Source organism: Amblyomma americanum, chromosome 7, assembly GCF_052857255.1.
Source record: "Amblyomma americanum isolate KBUSLIRL-KWMA chromosome 7, ASM5285725v1, whole genome shotgun sequence".
In the NCBI taxonomy this organism is placed as follows: domain Eukaryota; kingdom Metazoa; phylum Arthropoda; class Arachnida; order Ixodida; family Ixodidae; genus Amblyomma; species Amblyomma americanum.
In genome coordinates, this window is record NC_135503.1 from 116,016,597 (window position 1) to 116,036,795 (window position 20,199).

Genomic DNA, 20,199 nt, shown 5'->3' on the forward strand with positions numbered 1-20,199 from the left:
ATCGAAATATTTTAGGAGAAAAGTAGTGTAGTAACGGAAGCATGCCCGGCACTATTGAGAGGCTGAAAGGGCGAACCATTTGCGCGATTATGAAGTTATGACTGAGACAGAAGAACTTGAGGGGAATCTATTTGAAAGGCCGGCCTGACATTTGCAAGTTTCGAATGGCCCTTCGACGGCGCTTTGTGTTCGCATAATATTGCGGAGTGTGGCTAATATATGGGGGCGAAGTTCGACCTCGTCATGGTCCATGGGCTCCTAACCAGCAAAGCTGAGAAAGCGAACCCAGTAAAACTGCAATGGATCTTTAAAATGGTGTTTCACGGAATATCGCTATGAGAACAATAAAAAGAGATTGTTATCTCACAGTAGGCAGCATCGCTGCATGCGTTGAGCAGGGCAAAGGCCAGGCCCGTTGGAGAATGATCTGAGTGCGCCTTGTCTGCTCACTTGTTTCAAGGCTTATCATGAATCAAAAGATTTGCAGCGCGCACAGCCAGTGATTATGCCAAACTGGCAGAGACCGGTTGCAACTTTGATGTCTAAGAAGCAAATGAAGTACAATAGTGTGACGTCCGGCCATGACATGTGGCACTGACGCCGTACGGTGCACGCAGACACAGGGGCATTACTTCCGTGTTTAGCGCAACCCAGCAGCCACTTAGGGCCGTTGTACGATCGTTTTGGAGCGCCTTCCGCCTCGTCCGTTTCGGGAGCGGTCCGCCAGTTTTCGGCCGCCAGGCGGACGTGAGGCGGAAAGGTGTTGTACGATCACTTTGGCGCTTGCGAGCGAGACGGATGGTCCCAGCATGCCGATTGGCGCGCCGGGCATATCCGTCTGTCCAATAGCCTTCTCCGGCTGGTGGCAACCTAGCCGGCGCGAGCGCACCGCCAGCATCGCTCCACGCGCCGAAACGGGCTCCCGCATCCCAAGGGGCAGATCGGTATGCGCCCGACTACCTTGCACGGTACTCTAATGGAAATGTTGAAGGTGATGGTCTATCCCTTCAGTGTCTTGTAAGTTTTCCATCGCTCGCATCGGCCAGTTGACGATACCAAAACGTTAATAGCAAGCCTGTAGATGCGTGATTGTTATAGCCAAATATTCCAATATAAGAAAAAATGTGTCTATGCACCCCTCTTCGTTAGAAACGAAACACTTTTTTTGCCAGTAAAGCCCTGCGCCAGTCCAGTCCGGGAATGCGAAATATTGTTTTGGAGACTGACATCAACAGCTGCGTTATGCAGACGCATGTGAGACAAGGGCAATGATCGGCTTATTGTTCCGGCGTGTGATGCCCGGCTTAATTTCCGAAGTTACCTAACTACATCTAAACAATTACTAAAAGTAAAAGTAGTCGAAATGTCTGCTTGCACTTGAATGAGCATTTGCATATCAGCGACGGCTCTGCACATTCATCGTTTTGGGGATACGCGTACGCTGTGATCGGCATTAAAATAAAAACACCAGCCGTTTATCTCAGTGGTAGATTAACTTTAGATCATTTTTCCGTTAGCCATAAGCGAGCAGCTGCTAGGCGCATTTCGTGAGTGTTTTAGTTTTTCTCTTCAGCCTCGCGTATCGCCTTATGGGCACTTCATTTTATGCTGAAATAAAAAATATTGCAATTCTTATGCAGCGAAGAACGAAACGAAATGCCAACTATTTCGCCAACAGAGTTGCGTGCACCGACCTGCTCAGCCACACCTACAAAATTAAGTATTTTGCGAAAATGACCGCCCCAAAACAGAAAAGGTATTCACTTTGAATTCCACATTCCCTTTACTTTTTCTCTCCTTTTTTTTCCCTTTTCTTTTTTTCAAGTTCGCGCTGGGAAAAGAAATGCGAAGCTGCGTTCTCTCCCTCGCGTGCTCGCGAGGGACCGATGCATAGGCGCCCCCCCCCCCCCCCCCCCCCTCCGCTCCCCAAGAGTGATGCCCAAAGGAACGACATGCGTCGGGACCAGATCCCCCTCCCCCCCTTCATAGCAACAACCACCACCACCACCACCATCGCTGCCACTGCCCAGGCCGCGCTCCCCAGTTCAGTCGACGGATGGCCATTTTGCCCCGGCAGGCCGGGGCAGAGCAGAACCGAGGCGGAGGGAGGAGGGGCTCGGACGTCACTGACGTCACGGGAAAAGCAGCCAATAGCTGCAATCCGGTCCCCGGCCGGATGCGCTCGTCCGCCAGAAAGTTGAAGTTCACAAAATTTCCATCCGTTCGCCGAACGAGGCGGATCCGCCAGCTCCGCTCGCGAAACGGACGAGGCGGAAGGCGCTCCAAAACGATCGTACAACGGCCCTTACCCTGCCCAAGACTAACTGTTGCGCAGTAAGGCTAGTCCGTTGTAGCTCAGTTTCGGATTCGGTTATGACGTCACCGCCTTTCTCGCAAAATGGAAGGCCCTTGACAGCGACGGTTCCGGTTCTGCATTTCGGGAACAAGCTGGTACATGCACGCGTCACTGAGATGTAGAAAAGAACACATGTCACAGCAAGGCAGGTCTCTATTCACAAAGCGCTGGCTGGTGATACGAGGTATTGGTATGTGTTTGGCAGGGGTTCTGCTGGAATGTGCACGTCGTAGTTATGACGTGCACGACCGTTTTCGACGGCCGGTCACGCGGCTGTAGTGTTGTCGTCGGTTGAGCGTTAAATTTCAACAGCTCTGTATTATTCCGCAGAACATTGTGGAAGGCTCCCTGCCGGTCGCCTGCCTGCTGCCCGAGGAACTCAACCACACGGTTACGGTCAAGTTTGCCGACGTGAGTGCTAAGCGATGCTGTTTATTTTCTGCACCATTAGGACTACCATCTCTGAACGGATTGTAAAACCATTACCTCTGCTCTATGAAAAAACAGACGGAATAAAATTTAGTACTTCCGTGCTTCCTGCCAATTGCTGAAACAATTCGTCTAGTGTTTGGAGCATGGTATCTATGATTCAGGTCCTTTCTCTACCTAAATCCTTTTTGTCATAAAGGTCATGCCGTTCCCGCCCGATGGACACTTCCTGAGTTGCAGAGTGAAAGTGAATGATGAGTGAACTCTAAGAAGATTATTGCTGGCAGCTGGTTTGATAGATACAAAACTGTTCGACATTACTGCTTCGTCATAGAGCGCACTGTTGTAGTCATGTTCTGTGAGCAATAATATTACGGGTAACTGGGGGATCATATTGAACGCTTATCTCGAGATGACCATTATGGTGTTCACTGACGACTGGCGCCGAGTAAATCGTCTGCAAAAGTGCCTTGATTACTGAAGAGTGATTTCCCGTGCGGACAGCACTTGCGTCTGCTCCTTCGTGCCATAGAGCTGCGTGAACCAGCTTAAGAAAAACGCGATGAATTCAAAAGCAGTAGCTTGACGAAAATTCTTGGCTGCTTCTCACAGTGGTCGGTTTTTAGTGGCGTATTTGAAGCGATATATATGTTTCAATACGGTGGCAAGGAAATGTGAAAATCACGCGATGCTTTCTTTTTTAGGCGAATAGCCTGGGCACAGGGTCGTTCATAACGCTATGAAATTCATTTCCTTTTTCTATTCAAAGGGGATATTACTGGTATTTGTAATGACGACTGACCTGCGGTTCTGGCAACTTACGTCTGCTCTTTGTCACGGATTACAATGACTCCTGATAAACCACTTTAGAAGTCGACTATTTCCCGCGATAGAGTTGGTCTGGTGAAGAGCGGAGCTGAGATGACTCGAAGTTCTTGGTGTGGCGATTATTTTTACCGGCCTATACTTCATGCGGCGCCAGTACATTAAGAGAAATTTGGTTTACTGTATGCATTGCATTGTGAGCCTTTGTACGCTTTGCGGTCAGAAATTGACGCTGTTGTTTCAATTGGCAGCTGAACAGAACAAGGGCCGAAACCTTCCGCACGGAAGCCAGGGTCTGGCTGCTTGACTACTGCAGCGTAAGTGACAGCTTGATGCGTTTTCTTGTGCTCACACTGGAATTTAACTTGCGGGGTATCAAAGTGGACGTGAAAATTTTCGAGTTTCTTTTTTCTTTTGACATAATCATGGGTGTGAAATTGCTAGCGTGTGACTATTTTCTTTCCCTGCTATAACTTGTGTTGTGCTTTGTGCAACTTTATGTTAGCAAGTCTAACAGTTGTAACTCGTTTCCTTTTCTAACTGAGTCTGGGGGTCCGCACAATAAGGGGTGGCGTTATATGCTGCCGCGACTGCCGCTGCATACAATATATGCCCGCCGTTTAAGGAGAACCTTTGTCCCGGCAGAAAAATGGCATCCCCCTGGGTGACCCGACGGTGGTGTTCCTGAACGGAGAAGACCGCGGCATGGACCTCATCTCTTTCTTCGTCGTCAACCGGACGAGGGGTGAGAACGTCAAATTTCTGCGGCTTTGTTTCTGACGCATTAGAAAATTGGGATATTTACAAAGCAGAAAGTTGAGAACTTGTTGCGAGCTTGTTGTGTTGACAGCGAGACATTTTTTTCTTCTGCTGCAAATGCCTATTTCGAAGCTCCATAAATGTCCGTACGACTACATATGCCAGTATAGATTGCGCGAAAAACAATAAACGAGAAAAAATGAAAGAAAGTAAAAATAAATGAAAAATTATGGCGACTGGCGAAGAGTATTACGAAAGCTGTGATGAGGTAAGAGGTAATGTGAAGTTTGTTATAACGTAGCAATTACTCATAAGCATCTACCGAAGCTCAGCCAAACGGTTACATAGGAAAGCTTGCTCACGAGCTTCGCAGTTGAAGAAAAAATCGAGGGATTGGAACTCGGCACCACAGCCTCATCGGGGCAGTGCTGTACCAACTGAGCTATGCGGGACGGCTAGCAAATGGTAGGGCTATAGAGAACTGATCAATAATTCGAAGCGGGAATAGTGCTGGTCCAATGTTTTCAGCGAACATCTAAGGCGGTCTCATGAAAAACTCCTTTAGCTGTTGTGGCTGCAAAAAGCTGCAACATGGGCTTTCCGGGAATGCACCGTGGAAACAGCTGGCGTACAATCTGCAGTACTTGTCTCCTATCCAGGTCTTACGGTTTAAATCCTATTTAGGAAGAATTAGGCAATGTATTTAGGGGAAATTAATGTTTTTTTTTGCATGGAAAAACAGCAGGTGTTTGCTAATTGACAGAGAGAGGTCATTGTGCAATAATTTTCTTATAATGCTGAGCGAATGAATCCTGCATATATTCCATTTGCAAGAATTAGATGACAAAAGAGCACTGCGCCAAATGTGAACTTTAGAAGAGCGGCTTTTGGCTTTGCTTCATCGTTTCACGGGAAGGAATGCCGCGCCAAAACAAGACGTTGGAAGTGGCGTACTCATGTTGTGTCCCGGTCGTGCTTTTGTTCCCCCATTCCTTCCTGTGACACCATATATCACATGCCGCTTGTTTTTTCCGACAAATTTTCCGAGTGAATTATCCGACAACTCTCACCCTGCTGTATAAAGCAATGAAATATGAAAGCATAACTGGTGTGAAAAATACATTAGTTTGGAAAATCGGCTATTTGTTTCAACGACGGACAAAAATGTTCTACGGCAGTAGTTATCGTTTCAACTGTGCCTTGTGAGCATTTATTCCGTTGGAGTGAACGTTTTAATGTTCTTTCAAAATGTACCCGATAGTTACTTCATCAAACTGATAGGGGTTTTTTTATTTCCTTGCAATACTCGTGATGGTATGAAGCTCGACTGTCACATTCTAAAAATATGCTCTACAATACCTTATTTCCCTGCAGGTTCAGTGGTTCCAAGTGAGACAGTCGTCGCTGTGCTGAACAGCATGAAGCTGACCTTCGAAGACAAGGTACTCACACATATTAGACGCAAGGTGTCCGTACCCACTCTGTTTACTGTACCGCAGAGTTGGCGGCTTTAAAAAGCAGTAGCAGTTTGGGGTAAGTGAAGCAGCGACAACTGAGGACGTACTACGCCAAGCATCAAAGAGCCGAAGTGGAGTTTGGCAATCTGCACGATACTTAGCGTGCCTAGCCGTAGTGTTTAAGAACACTTCCGTTTCACAGTTTTGCGTGTTCTGTACTATTTGTCCCTGAACGCCGTGCTGCACCAGCGTTAATTTTGAGTCGCTTAAGCGGTGTAACTGAGACATCACAAAGTGTTGGTCTTCTCGGTATTCTGTGTTTCTTGCTCCTGCTAAGCCCGATTTTAGGCTGGCATGCGATGATACAATCTTTCAGGAGCACCAATCGGAAGAGAGAAGGTATGCCTAACACAGTGTAACCGTTATATCAGTGCACATCATAACTTTGCACCCTTGGAACAGCTGAAGCATGTTGATTGCAACAGTTGGGTGCTTCTATATAAGAAAAATATTTCAGATAGATCTCAGAAATTATGGTTTCGAGGATTGCATGTGCACTGAGGCGCGCATTTATTCTTCATTTGAATTACAAGATATTTTCAACACTTCGACTTACATTCGGTTGCCTAGCATGAAGTTATGATCTTTTTTATATTGCGACATAGAGCACCCTGAGGTCAGCGAATGCCATTAACTTAAGATGATTAAAATTTCATTTCAGTGGAAAAAAAAAATGCTTTGACCTGTTTCAGGCGCTTATCAACAAAACTCCTTGTACAGCCGTTTCCTGAACAAAAAGCGAAAGTTGAAACGGCACCATGTTGTTAGCTTCACAAATGTACCGTTAATTCTTTTTCACAGGGACTGATATCAGCCTCTAAAGTTTTCTACTTCATTTATTACTCTAGGTATTTTTTTTTCAAGAATTTTTATGAGGTGCATTCTCTGGCAGTTTTTTCCGACACCTCATGAGCATCGAAAGTTCTTGGACATTAAAAATGATGGTCCAGTTAATCACGCGAGAGTTCGAGAAGGCATTAAATAGACCGGACCCAATTACATACCCTATAGCGGCTTTTTTTTTTGTTCTGTGGTGCAAGGCACTAGTATTGAGAGACATTCGTGCGAGCAGCTGAATATGGCCCCTCGGCTCTGACAACACGTGTGCACTCACACGTGATCCCAAAATTTAAAAGTAAGGACAACAGAGAGGCCTTCAACGGAATAATTGGTACGATTGAGAGAAATGATCATATTATGCATTCTTAATAAGAATTTCTTTATAACCATATCTTGTTACAACATTTATTGAGGCTTGAAGAACATATCAGATTTCTAAAACGAGCCTTTAAAAAACTGCGGTTCGCAAAGGTTCCTAGCAAGAAAGTAAGCTCCACAAATGCGATTACTAATTTTTATGCCGATGAAATTTTAGAAGGGTGGGTGGTTACTTGTGGTCTAACATAAACACTTACCTAGAAGAAGTAAGCGAAACAAGTGGTTGCGTCACACTTTCGTATTGACCATTGCCAGTTGCAAGAATGTTTTTTTTCTTTTTTCCGCAATTAGATAATCCCCTCTTAAAAAAAAACGGAAATTTGTTCCCGTATTTCTGCTACATTTGCAACTGCATGCCACGTGGGGACTTTGGCGTCACTTTATGACGTCACATCTTCCTGGGTTCTCGGCAAGTTAAAAAAAAACAAAAAAACGAGCGAGTACGAAGCATCATAACCCGACGATCAGCGTGCCTTTTGTTGTAATATGTGAGCGAATGTCGCTGCGATACTCTGCGCATCCTTTTGTTTCGTGAAGCCATACTCGCAAAGACAAAGTGGCCTCACCGTCGGGACGTACTCTCAATGAGAATGAGACCTTGTGTTCGGCTTGAGCAGCAGTGCAGGTGCTCTTCCAACATGCAGATATTTCGTTGGAAAATTTCGCACTGCAATGGCGTAGCACGAGCAGGAAACATTTTCTCAGTCGTGATAAACGAGAGTCCTTATACATCCGACTGAAAAAGACGAATGCGGCACCAGCTATCCAAAGAACAGTTCAGTGCATAAAGCTGAGAATAGACTGACATACCTGAAGAAAAAAAAAACAAACTGAAGTGCAGGACAAGATTTACAATGAGCCTAAATTAACGCGCTTTAAACTTGTCTGTTCAGGCTTGAAAACACCTCCGCTTAGTGTATTGGTGCAAAAGCAATATTCCGATGGGTAAACCCCGAGCAAGATCTTGCGATGTTTGTGGGTTTGTGCCAAGTAAAAGGAATAAAGATAAAAATATAAATAAAATAAATATCCGCGACTGGGATTCGAACTCAAGGTGGCGCGAACATATCAGCTTCGCTGGCCACTTCGCGATTGTGGTAGGCTGCCACCGCAGTCTAACATGGGCTGTGTTAAACTGGAACACACTCTAGCACTGGGCATTGCACATCGTCTTCCTCATGAATTAATACTACTATGAAAAAAAAAATATTCGCGCTTCGAGCTATGTGGCGGTAGTGACAGAGAGATTCGTGCTGCATGCGTTGTCATGGGCAGCACTGTGGCAGAAACACTACAATAGACCAGTTCGCATTGGCGTTGGCAACATTGTTGCAGAAACGCGGCACTGAAGCATAGCCCACCGGCGTACATTGGCCAAATTGACACTGACGGTGAAAAAATTGAAGACGCGCATAACTGGCTCACTTGGTCAGTGGATACCTCAATCGCGATTTTAAGTATGTGGCGATGGTGTCCACATGAAAAAAATTGTGCTTTCGCACACTATTTCATTCTTAGCAATGCTAAAACGCCAGCAAATTTTGTAGCGAAAGCTACATTGGCCACGAACTCACAGTTTCGTGGTGTTCGCATTCCCACCGTGATCGCACAGCACCACGTGACCAACCACGTGACTGATCACGTGACCAACCGCAGGACGAACCACGTGACAACAACTAGCGAGACAACCAGACTAACTTGGACTTGCAATCAACATTAACAAAGGCTAACCAAGATATGCCTTAGCTTTGGCTTCGTATATCCTGGCATAGCCGAGCTAAGCCACTGCAATTTTTTTTTCATGAAGCAGCAACCTTCTCGTGGTCTTGCTGTGGCACTGCCTAATTAAAAGAACGCGCAGTAGAGTTGCATCAAATGCGCGCGCAACAAGGATTTTTAGCTTTTTGAGAACAAAAATGCTCCGTGAGAGATATTGCATAATATTCTCTCTGTCTCTCCGGGGATATTATCTTTTTTTTTTCACGTTAGACCGCATCGAAGCCCAATTTCTCTGCAACGTTTCTCGTTCAAGGTTTCCCTTCAAGGACGACCATGACAGCAGATGGTTCGCTGAAACTTGCACTCTTCGAGAGTGAGGGCCTCGTTGATGACTGGATTGATGATCGACTTCGTGTCTGATTTGCCTTTCGCAGCTGGGCACAGCTATCACGGACGTGTTCTACGGCCTGCCTGTGCTGCAGAAGAAGGACGTGGGTGTGGCCGGCTTCCTGGGCTCCTCTCTGGGCCTCGTCTACGTCATCGTGGGTGCAGCGCTGGCCGCCTTGCTCTTGCTGGCGTTGCTCGTGGTCATCATGGTCAAGTGTCGAACTCTGTCCTCGCACCAGTACTCGCCTGACGCGGTCAGTATGCGCTCTACCCAGCTCCTCCGCGCCAGAACTCGATAGGACCGTGCGGCAGCGACCGACTGTGCGGCTGCTGCCGATCACACGATTAACCGCCATTTCGGAGACGAGAAAAACGTGCGAGAATGCGTAACCAGCACTGTCGTGCAGAAATCGAGGATAACCGCTTATTCGGGTGAGCTAATGTCTTAAAAAAGAAAGAAGCTCGGCCGCGAGCATAGGGACACCTGTACTCGGCATTCGACGCAATTCCAGCGTGTCGGCTGTGTTTCCGTAAGCATGCTCCAGGCCATTCCGGATAACAGCTGGCTTTTTTGAAGAGTTACAAACGGTGCAGCACCAGCCGCATTTGATCACCCGGCCATCACTGCTAACAATTCAGTCGAGTCTAACAGCCATACGCGAGATTAATTTCCACGCATGGCAGACACCGGAATGACAAGGCTGCGCGCTGGCGGCGATAAAGATAATGCGATGACTGATTTTCCAGTAGTAAATTATGCCGAGTCGTTTTTTTCTACAGAGTTCACTGTTAAAACTTTTATGCAAGCCTAATATTTCCATATTTTGAGCAGTGACAATTGGTCGGACTTCTAATTGCGGCACATATATTAATAAATAGTAAAACTACGCACATGTCCAGGCACATAATAATGTTAAGGCGTAGTAGGCAATAATTATTTGGCACGGATACACGTTCAAAAATTTTCTGACAGATATGTCAAGTTCGGCTGAAATCCATTCACCTCAATGGGCGCGCTTGGCCAGCGCATAGGCGGCCTTGAATATGCACTTCCTATACTCAGAGGCATAGCTTTGACAGATCACATGGCAGCAGGATGTATGATACGGATCGTATGTTCCGCAAGTTCACAATGAAGTTGAAGAAATGGCTTGAGAACGGGCAGCCCAAAAAGATATATGACGAGCACTTGGCTTGGCAGGTTCATCTTTTGCTTTTTTTTTATCTAGATTTGATGCCAGGGGAAGTTCGCATGCGTTCTTGCAGCAGTTTGCCGCTTCTCTCCTAATGCAGTGAAATAAAGAATAAGTTCAGGCAAAAACAAATGGTGCAGAAACACCGAAAGCAAGGAATCGGCAACCGAGTCGTGGGTTTTTGGAAAATTTTAAAGTATGCCAGTGTCTGCGCCTGTAATATATGGCCAGGCTCCAGAACATGATAGTGCTTCTTCGTAACATTATGTACTGACGGTCGGAACTTAAGGAATTGATGTACTGATGCTCAACCTTTCGTATTCAGGTGTTTTAACGTGCATTACACTGAAAGCAAAAAGAAACAAACTACAACAGCACAGAGGAGTTTAGAGTCTGCTACATTCTAAACCTGGCTGATTTAATTTTTGAGCACAGGTGGCTGTATTACTCGACTAGAATTCTCCGCTGGACACAATTAACAAATAACATCAATAAATTTCACGCATGCTCCCAAAACTGGGTATGTTATAAGGAATAAGTACCTCCCGTTTAAACCAAAAGTCAAATACTTTTTCAGTGTACGTCTGCGTACTGTGTACTAGCTAGAGGGAAAACACACTAAATTTCATGAATGCTTATGCGGGTTAGGAAACAGCGTTTGTTTCCAACACACGTACATTTAGGAATAAGCTAATTGCCATAATCAGTGGATAAGCGTCGCCTTTAAATCTATTGTGTATGTGCGTGTTTGTTATGGGTATCTCTATTGCTTTCGAGGTCCCCCATTGCTTCTTTTTGTAGCTATGGATATTATGTTTCGCCACCTGATCGCCGTACGAGGTTGGGTGACACAAGCAGCTAAGCACACTAGCTCACCTGCATTTCTAGCTGCATGTTCAGGACATTGTATACCTTTGAGGAAAACAATAACAAAACTGATAGTGCTTAGTTTGACTTCTTCCGCGCTCGCGGCTACTCCTGGTGCATAATACCCTGCGGATCGTGAGACTTTGGAAAAGTCTCTGTTGGGGTTTGCATATGAGGCACTGTTTTGTACGAATTGAAATCAATAATTATTTTTATATATCCAGTGCTTAGACTGCATTTATTTCTATTTTGAGAGGTTAAACAACTATTGCTCGCATTTTCGTGTTTTCTTATTTGTTGGCAATGGCCAATACCAGTGGCATTAGCCTGCTCTCCGTTTTTTGTGACGTGAAAATAAATCATTGCCATTGGCTGACCCCCTCTCACGAAACGAGAAGAGCGCACTCATGTGTTCACTTACAAAAAAAATGCTACAAATGCTTCATAGTTCAGTGCGACTTAGCGACTATAGCAAGCATTGCACCTGGTGCACTTCCTTCATGTTCCCGCTGATCTGAGCACGCTAGCGACGTTTAGTGAAGAGGTGTACGTTCAAATACACTGAAGTGACAACCCCCACAAGAAGCGGACCAGGTTTGGTTTGTGGTTTTTATGCGGTTTAGCGTCCCAAAGTGACTAAGGATACGCCATAATGGAGGGCTCCAGATAATTTACGCACTCGCGGCTTTCGGGTCAGAAGCCGAGCACCATAACCACTGAGCCACCGCGGCGATGAAGCATTTGTTTGACTAAGTTAGACACTAGGGGCAACAATAGTCATGATGACAAGCTATTAGCTATCCGAGAATGAAATCTAAACTTTGAAGGTATCTGCAAATCCAAGCTTTTTACGATATCGGGCAATGAGATAGAACTCGATAAGTGTTACTGTCTGACGTTTTGTCCTCACCCTGTCTTTTGGGCGCGCAGGAGAAGCTCACCAAGGACTCGCACATGCGCGCCGAGATGGGCGACCTGCGGCCGGCTGACGAGATCCTCAAGGAGGAGGCCCAGCTAAAAGAGGGACTCAACGGCAACGGCACGCACATCAACGGCGACAGCTGGGTCGTGCCGTACGCCCAGATAGTCAGCGAGCGCAAGAGCACCACCGATGCCCAGGACACGCGCCTCTGAAGGACTGTGCCCCTGTCAAATGGCTGGAGCGATGTCTCCAGGGGCCCGCGGCCTACCGGTAATCATGCCTAACTGTCATGGCGGCTGATGCTTGTTTATATGCTCGAAGTTGTCGCCCGAAACTCGCGGAATGCGAAGAAGGTGCGTTCTTAGAAAGTTTACACTCTTCTTTTAGGAGTAAGGTAGAGGGAAGAAGGCACGCCTACCCAAAGTGACTTCCAGATTCTCTTTATCGTTTTAAGCTTGCAGTTAGCTTGTGCGCGTGCGGAGACCTGCGGAACGATGATGTAGCAGAGTACCGGGCTAACTGTAAGGAATCACAGCAAGGTCTGCTTCCAAATCTTCTTTTTGGTTAGAACACACGGCAAGTCGAGCAGCCATGCTGAGTTAGCTTGTCATGGCTGTTTACGTTTCTCGAGAAAAGCCAGTTCATACTTACACTTGGGTGCAGTTTGCCGCACTATTTAATTAATTATTAGTAATGAGTGAGAACAATACTTAATATCAATAGAATTCACGAGTTTTCACGTTGGATATTAAGCTTGGGACGACAAGAAAATAGAGGACATGTCTCCTGGATAGAAGCACGAACGTACGTTTGAGGGGCAGAGCGCAGCGCCGGTGCCGGATTTGTTTATTGAGACAAACAACGAGCAATCGTTATAACTTTCACCTGATCAGCCGCCATGAACATTATGAGCATTGTACCAGCAGACCGCAGTTCCCTGAAAACCTTCTCCAGCGATTCTTGCCTTCATCATGCTTTGGCTGTTTAACTCTTGATGGGACAACGGGACAAATATGTTCACAGTGTATGTCCCACTATCCCATAAAGGGTTAGAGAAGACACGGCAAGGGGCACACGGCAGTCTGAGCAACGCATCTTGTCACAAAGTGCCGACTGCTGTAGAAGTGACTCTCGGTGAAGCTCGGCAGCATGCGCATCTGTCGTCAAATCCAGTGTTACGAGGACTGTGCCCAAGAACTTCGTTGCACCCGCCACGGCACTGGAGAGGCACCCCAGCCAAGGAGTCTTGGAAACGTTATTTGGGGAAGCTCATGTGCGTGGCGACGCATGCAATGGTTTTCTTCAGCGGAGAGGCCGAGCAGGCTGGTCTCTCTGCGCGGACTGTCTTTTGTGCCGGGCTCGGTTTTGCCGCGGCAAAGTCGAGTGCTCTCAGAGCCGCATTCTCGCCGTCAGCGCGAGAGTGCAAGCCTTACTTAAGTTATACACAAGCTGGGGGAGTGACCAGTCACGTTTCAGTCACTCATCTTCCGGCTGTGTGGCTTGAGCGCACGGCCGACGTTGGTTCGGGCTGTTGCCAGATGCATTCCATGGAAGCCGTAGCAAAAAATGTCCAGTGAAGAAAAAACTTTCGGGGAGTGGTTGAGTTTGATGATCTTTCTTTTTTATTAATAATTTTAGGTGAATACCTCGTGCGAATGAAAGACGAACTGTTTAATACAAAAAACTATTATTTGGCCGCCTCTGGTTTTGTTTGATCATGTTTCAGAGGGAAAACTGCATTGTGCATGGTTTTTTTTTACGTATTTTACGAATTGAGGACCCTGCCCGACATATAGAAAACAAATTGAATGGAATCTTATGTAATGTATGTCTTATGTCTAGCGGCAGCGTATAATAGAATGCACCTGTTTTAAGATGACCATTCTTACTAGCAAATAGAGAGCAGTGTATTTTAGGCGAACATTGAAATAATATGAAACTCGGTTTCAAGATACAAAAGCAACAGCGCGTTATCTACGTAAATTTAACAGAACAGAACGCGCGTCGGAACCACAGTGAGAAAAGAGTTTGTCACACTGGTTGTGAAAGCAAGAGTTGACTTCTAAGCGATGAAGGTTGTAGGCTTTTTCTACATGTGTACTTGTATAAATGTATGGTTCCGGCGTACTCCATGAGGTAGCTAAATAACCGCGTGAAGACCACGTGAAGACCACGTGAAGGGACGCCAGATATAGGAAATGTTTTCATAATTATGTTTTTCAAGGCAATACCGCCTTTTATATACGGTTTGTGTATCATTTACTATTGGAAATGTTACTGAAGAGTAGAATTTAGAACAAGAAAATCTCACTGCCTCAAGTTGCTGCCGTAGATCATATACATGTGCGTAGTTTTTTTTTACACGTAGCCTTTCTAGCAGGTAAAAGCGCCAGGAGCTAGAAGAAAGTGGTACTTTTAAGAAAAATTGAGTGGGGAGTACTCAGTTAATAAATGCTACAATTTAACAAAAAATTTTTCCAGAGATTTTGAACTGCTTTGAATAGATCATCATAGCGAGTGTTGAAACCGGCAGGTTATATATATTTTTTGAAAGCAGAGGCAATGGTGTGCCATCCACATATACTTAACGGTGTGTGCCTTAAATGTCACTATGGCTGTTCCCTTATGAGATGTCTTCCCACATTCCACAACTTAAACGACCACGTCTCTTGATTTGATTTTAGAGTTGGGTAGCAGTTGTTGCCCAGCATGAAATGCAAACCAACATGCTGACTCCGAGTTTATCTGGTAATCGCCTTGTCCTAATGCATGAAGAATATGCATGGGCTTTGGCGCTCAGCTCTTGCTGGCATATCGCATTCCATGTGGTCCTTCCGTGTTTGGTTCTAGACTGATTCCTGTTTTTCCTATCTTTGACCTTTTGACTCAAAAAGTAGTATCGGTAAAAGCAGGCATGTCTGAAATCACGACTATCGGTCTGTAATATATGCAAAACAATGCTAAATTCATGCTTAAGTAATGTGACCTTCTGTTCTGGTTGAAAATTGAAGGTTAATGAGTATAATTCACAACTTTCCGGAGAGTGAGATGCTACTTGTGTAATATTTTCTTTTCACGAGGCACATTGTTTAAATGTGCGCCAAAGCGTTACAGTGATCACAGCCGAGGTTGTAGGTTTATTTAAATGTCCTGCAAAGCAACATTGGCAGATGATAATGTGGCAATACCTAGCAGTCGCATATTGCATCTGGGTCAACGCAAGTAGGCCTGACTTACTGCCACTGGTCGCCACAACCACGTCTACAATGTATTTTTCAACTCCTCAAACTTTTCCTTAGTGATTTATCAAGACGAGTGTGGCACTCTACCATGCCAGTTTACTTAATAGTCACAACAATGGCTCATAAGTCACACGAAATGTGACCTGTGTGTAGTCACTGTTCATTTTGTAACGGGGACTTCTGTCCTCCTGTACATAGATATTGAAAACGTGATGAAGTTGTATTTTTACTATTGCAGTTTTAGCTCTCTTCAAGCTTTATTTCGCTGCAACTTGGAACTCCCATTATTCTGCTGCGCTTTTCTTTTCCAAATGCGTTACCTGCACGCAGATACGTGGCGCTTAAGACTATGCGAATGCTTGGAGCTTGAGAATTTATCGCGTCCTCCATCAAAGCCTCAACATTCAGGTGTGCCTTGATTTTCACGCCGAGGTGGGTCATCTTTTTAAAGATTTTGCAACAGTCAGCTCCTGCAGCTGACGACAGAAATGAGAATCGTGAGCATGGCGCAATGCTAGTTTTCCTACTCGTTAATTTGCAGACTTCGTGCGCAATATTGTGCCAAACTCGCGACTGGTCTCTATTCGAAGTGACGCTTGTTGTCAAGAGCTTGTTTTTTACCGCCATACTCAGTAAGAAGCTGGACCAGCTCCAGAAACTCAGCTTGCACTATTTCCTATATGTGTGACTGCGGAGCATGACTTACAGCGCGTAATGTCTTATGCAACCAATCTTTCGCTGCAATATATTGAGGAGTGGTATGCTACACTTCTAGCGTGCGTGTTTGAGCATAGTGAGTGAGCATGGCTTTGTTTGCTTTCGTGTACTAACAAAACAAAGTGCCTGTGTCATTGAATTCCTGCTCTGTTCCTTGAATGAAATGTGTATATAGCGAAGTAAAAGTTGTTTCAAATAAACAAGTATGTTCTTTTTTCTCTGCATCAAGGATCGTACGACTCTGCCGTTTTAAGGCAGAGTGGGATGCAAACCAAAGGCAACACTAATAATGTACCAGTCACAATCGCCCTGGTGGATGCAGTACATGAGGTGCTGAATGTAATATCTCTTGTGCTTTCATTGATTATTGCTCTATGCTTCACCAATCGATGAATACCCAACATGCCCCAAGGCATGGTATTCAAAGCGGCAACATGAGCCAAACAAACCACCATTACCATGTCCTTTCATGTGTTTATTTTACTAATAAACATCATCACCATCATAAGCCTGACTACGCTCACAGCAGGAAAAAGGCCAGCCTATCCTCGCAAACTTCGTAATCCTATCTGCCAACCTATCTTTCTGCGCGGCCCCCTGCTACGCTTGCCTTCTCTTGGCATCCAGTCGGTTACCTTTAACAACCATCGTTTATCTTGCATTCGCATTACATGCCCTGCTCAAGCCCATTTCTTCATATAGATTTCGACTAAGGGGTCATTAAACGGTTTTTGTTACCTGACCCACTCTGCCCTCTTCATGTCCTTTAGTGTTACATGTGTCATTTTCCTTTCCATGACTCATATATGTCTGACGTGCATTTGACTCATGTATGCTTAGTAAGGTGCAAAAGAGATACCATTTGAACAGAAGGACTTTCTCCTGAATGAAACCTTCAAGCTCCTCCTCGTCACTGGATTGATGCCCGTGAAAATGCCAAACAGAGCGGCATTTTTAGCAGCACAAATCCTTTTTAAAATGAGTTAGCTTTACTTAGATAGTTTCGTCCTTTAAGCTAGGAGGTAAGGTGAACTTTATAACACTTGACAGTCACACCATCGACCGCTTATGGACATGGCTGACAGGCTGTTTGCAAAATTTGATTCAGGGTTCAAAGACTGGCGTGGGCAGTAGAAATGCAGAATGACATTATATTACAATTACTTCAGAAAAGTAATGCAATTAAATACTGAGTAACATTATAACATCCATGAACAAAGAGAACCAAAAGAAACTCAGTAGAAGAAACACCAAGTTCTTTCTGGACATTACGCGCACATTCCTTGGTCTTTCCGCCAAATTACGCCCCCCCTCCACTAATCTTATTTCCCCATGCCTCTTCTTTCCTAAGGCGCTGGTAAGTACAAATATTAAGACAACACGAACAAAACAATGAAAACGGAAGCAAGGCAAAGCTTTTGTAAATATCACTGCAGCCAAGACAGAAACGAGCGACGAGCCCAACGCTTTGCTGCCCAAAGCTCTCTCCGCTCTTCGAAGCCTGCGAAGCAGGTTATTTATTGATTTTCCAGTCTCATGAATACATCCCGGCAACCATCACTAGGGAATGTTCCCCCGTGCGCATTGTTTTCAGTTACGCTGAGCCCTGGCGACGTAACCGAGCACCTCTGAGACCTTTTAGCAGACGTAACCATGGGAGTGAGTGCCTGCGTGCACCTCCTGTCTCATTTTGAACTCCAACGCGCCATCTGCCCCTTCGGAGCCACAAGCACGGACTTAAATCTTGCTGCTTGGGGATGCTCTCAAGTCTCGGCAAGTACACGTACACGCCTTTCTCTTATATACACACAGACGGTAACGCGTCAGCTCAGGACATTTGCGGCATCGGGCGCACGATCGTACTATTTTTTTGTTTACTTGTTTATCCCTTAAAGGGACACTGAGGTGAAACTGATGTCGGCTTGTATCGATAGAATACCAGTTCCTAACTACAAAAAGACCAGTCTTACTGAAAGGAAAGCTCTTGTAACAAAAGTAGAAACCGGCAGAAACTAAAATACAGGTATCGCCTCCACAGGCCAATCCCGCAATTGCAAGCACAATGACGAAGTACTTGCTGTTGGGCTAGATGGTTCATCAAAAAGTTAAATGGCGCAAGGGGACGAAAACAGGAAGACACAGAGACAGAAAGGCGCTCTTTCTGTCTCTGCGTCGTCCTGTGTTCGTCCCCTTGCGCCATACAACTTTACAATGACGAAAAAGCCGTAAAATACCGCGGAACTTTGAGGCTGACAAAAGTGCATGAAGGTTACGCGTATTGAAGCATATAACCTTTATTTTGAAACCGGTAGTGCAATTTATCACCCGAGAAAGACGAAAAAAAAAGACAACCTGAATGTTGGAAGCCAAAGAAAACCTATAAGAAAACAGGCGGCCAGCTGACTATGTATGTTTTGGTGCTCCGCGGCTATGCGCTTTGCGTGTCCCCGTGGTTCTGTTTATGACGCGCCTTGATTTTCAAGTGCGAAGCAGTAGGGAAGCCCCAAGTAGACCTCTAAATGCTCCCCGGACGAAGTTCATTAAGCGGCGCTGACCTGCGACGAGGAAAACACCAGTGGATAGCTTATGTTGCACGAGCCTACATGCTAGCAAACTCACTGTTGAGCGTGTTGGCTTCGTCAACGCACCAGGACACTGTGCTGCACAACCAGCGTTACCAGGACTGTTATTACAGAATTTAATTCTGTCCGTAACTACCAATTTCTGCTAACCAGTTCTGATGGCGACTCGCCGGTGACAGCTGCAGCATCTGTAGCTTGACTTGCTGCTGACGCTTCCGACTCCTCGACCCTCGAGCTATCCTGTCAGACACGCGGCCTCAGCTCTCAAAAACATTGCACGCTGTGTGGGGTTGAGTTCACTGAAGTTCAGGCCGCAGTTCTTGAGAGAACTTGGTTATCGGCATCGGGAACGGGATCCATCGTTACGCTGGTGCAAACGTAAACGAAGCGATGGCAGCGACGGCTGATACAGGCCTTCAACTTTTTAAGTACAAGCTTTGTCCGTAAAGTTCCAAGACTGAGTCCATTAAAAAAATGCGTTTAACATTGAAATCATTTGGGCGGCACCCATTCGAAATAGTCTCCTTTGCAGTCTATACACAGCTTCAAACGCATCTTGAGGTCTTGGAAACAGTTGGAAAACGCTTCATTTGGCAGGGCTGCCAGCTCCTTTGTTGCGGCGTCTTGAATGGCCTCCACGCTCACCATCCAACGACCTTTTAGGGCTCTCTTCACACAAGGAAACAGAAAAAAAATCGCATGGGGAGAGGTCAGGCGAGTATGGCGCATAGAGAAGTACAGTAATGCTGTGCTTGGCGAGAAATTTTGTCACGCTGAGAGCAGTGTGCGGCCTTGCGTTATAGTGGAGAAGGCTCCATTGTCCAGATGCCTATAAGTAAGAGCGACGGCGTCGCAATGCATGGCGCACCTGTTCGAGCGCGCGGATATAAAACTCCTGGTTCACCGTCTGCCCTTGTGGAACGAGCTCGTGGTATATGACACCTCTGGCATCGAAATAAAACTATCAACATCGTTTTTGTTTTGGTCTTCTGTCGCAACACCTTTCTCGACGCCGGAGAGCTTGTGGACCGCCATTCCGCGCTCTGCCTCTTTGAGTATCGTGTTGAAAACACTGTGTTTCGTCTTCAGCAATGGTGCTGTCGACGAATGCAGCATCCTTCTCTGCCTCGGAGAGCAAATCAGCGCTCATTGATGCCCACGTGTCCTTCTGGTCCTGTTTGAGGGAATGCGGCACAAGTCTGGCATTCAGCTTTTCGTTCCCCAAGTTCTCACGCAAAATTTGGTGGCATGTTGTCTTACTAATGTAGAGAGCATCTGATAGCATGCGGACGGTAATGGTGCGGTCTTGCTGTACGATTTCCCTTTATAAGAGTCACGCTGTTTTCATTCCGTGAGGTTGAAGGGCGCCCCTGGCTTTGGTTTATCCTCTACCGACGTTCTCCCCGAAACGAACATCTTGTGCCACTCGAAAACTCGCACCCGCGATAATGTCTCGTTGCCGTAAG

General features: G+C 45.8%; 1 protein-coding gene across 1 annotated transcript in view; it reads left to right on the plus strand.

Moving 5' to 3' along the window:
* Window positions 1–16,367, plus strand: part of LOC144099503 (uncharacterized) — a 127,621-nt gene extending 111,254 nt beyond the window's left edge. Inside the window, exons 5-10 of the mRNA XM_077632856.1 lie at window positions 2,687–2,767; window positions 3,862–3,927; window positions 4,256–4,355; window positions 5,744–5,811; window positions 9,258–9,464; window positions 12,201–16,367. Of these exons, the coding sequence (XP_077488982.1) occupies window positions 2,687–2,767; window positions 3,862–3,927; window positions 4,256–4,355; window positions 5,744–5,811; window positions 9,258–9,464; window positions 12,201–12,404 (726 nt within the window). The 3' untranslated portion in view covers window positions 12,405–16,367. The remainder of the gene's footprint in view (window positions 1–2,686; window positions 2,768–3,861; window positions 3,928–4,255; window positions 4,356–5,743; window positions 5,812–9,257; window positions 9,465–12,200) is intronic.
* Window positions 16,368–20,199: the final 3,832 nt, after the last annotated feature.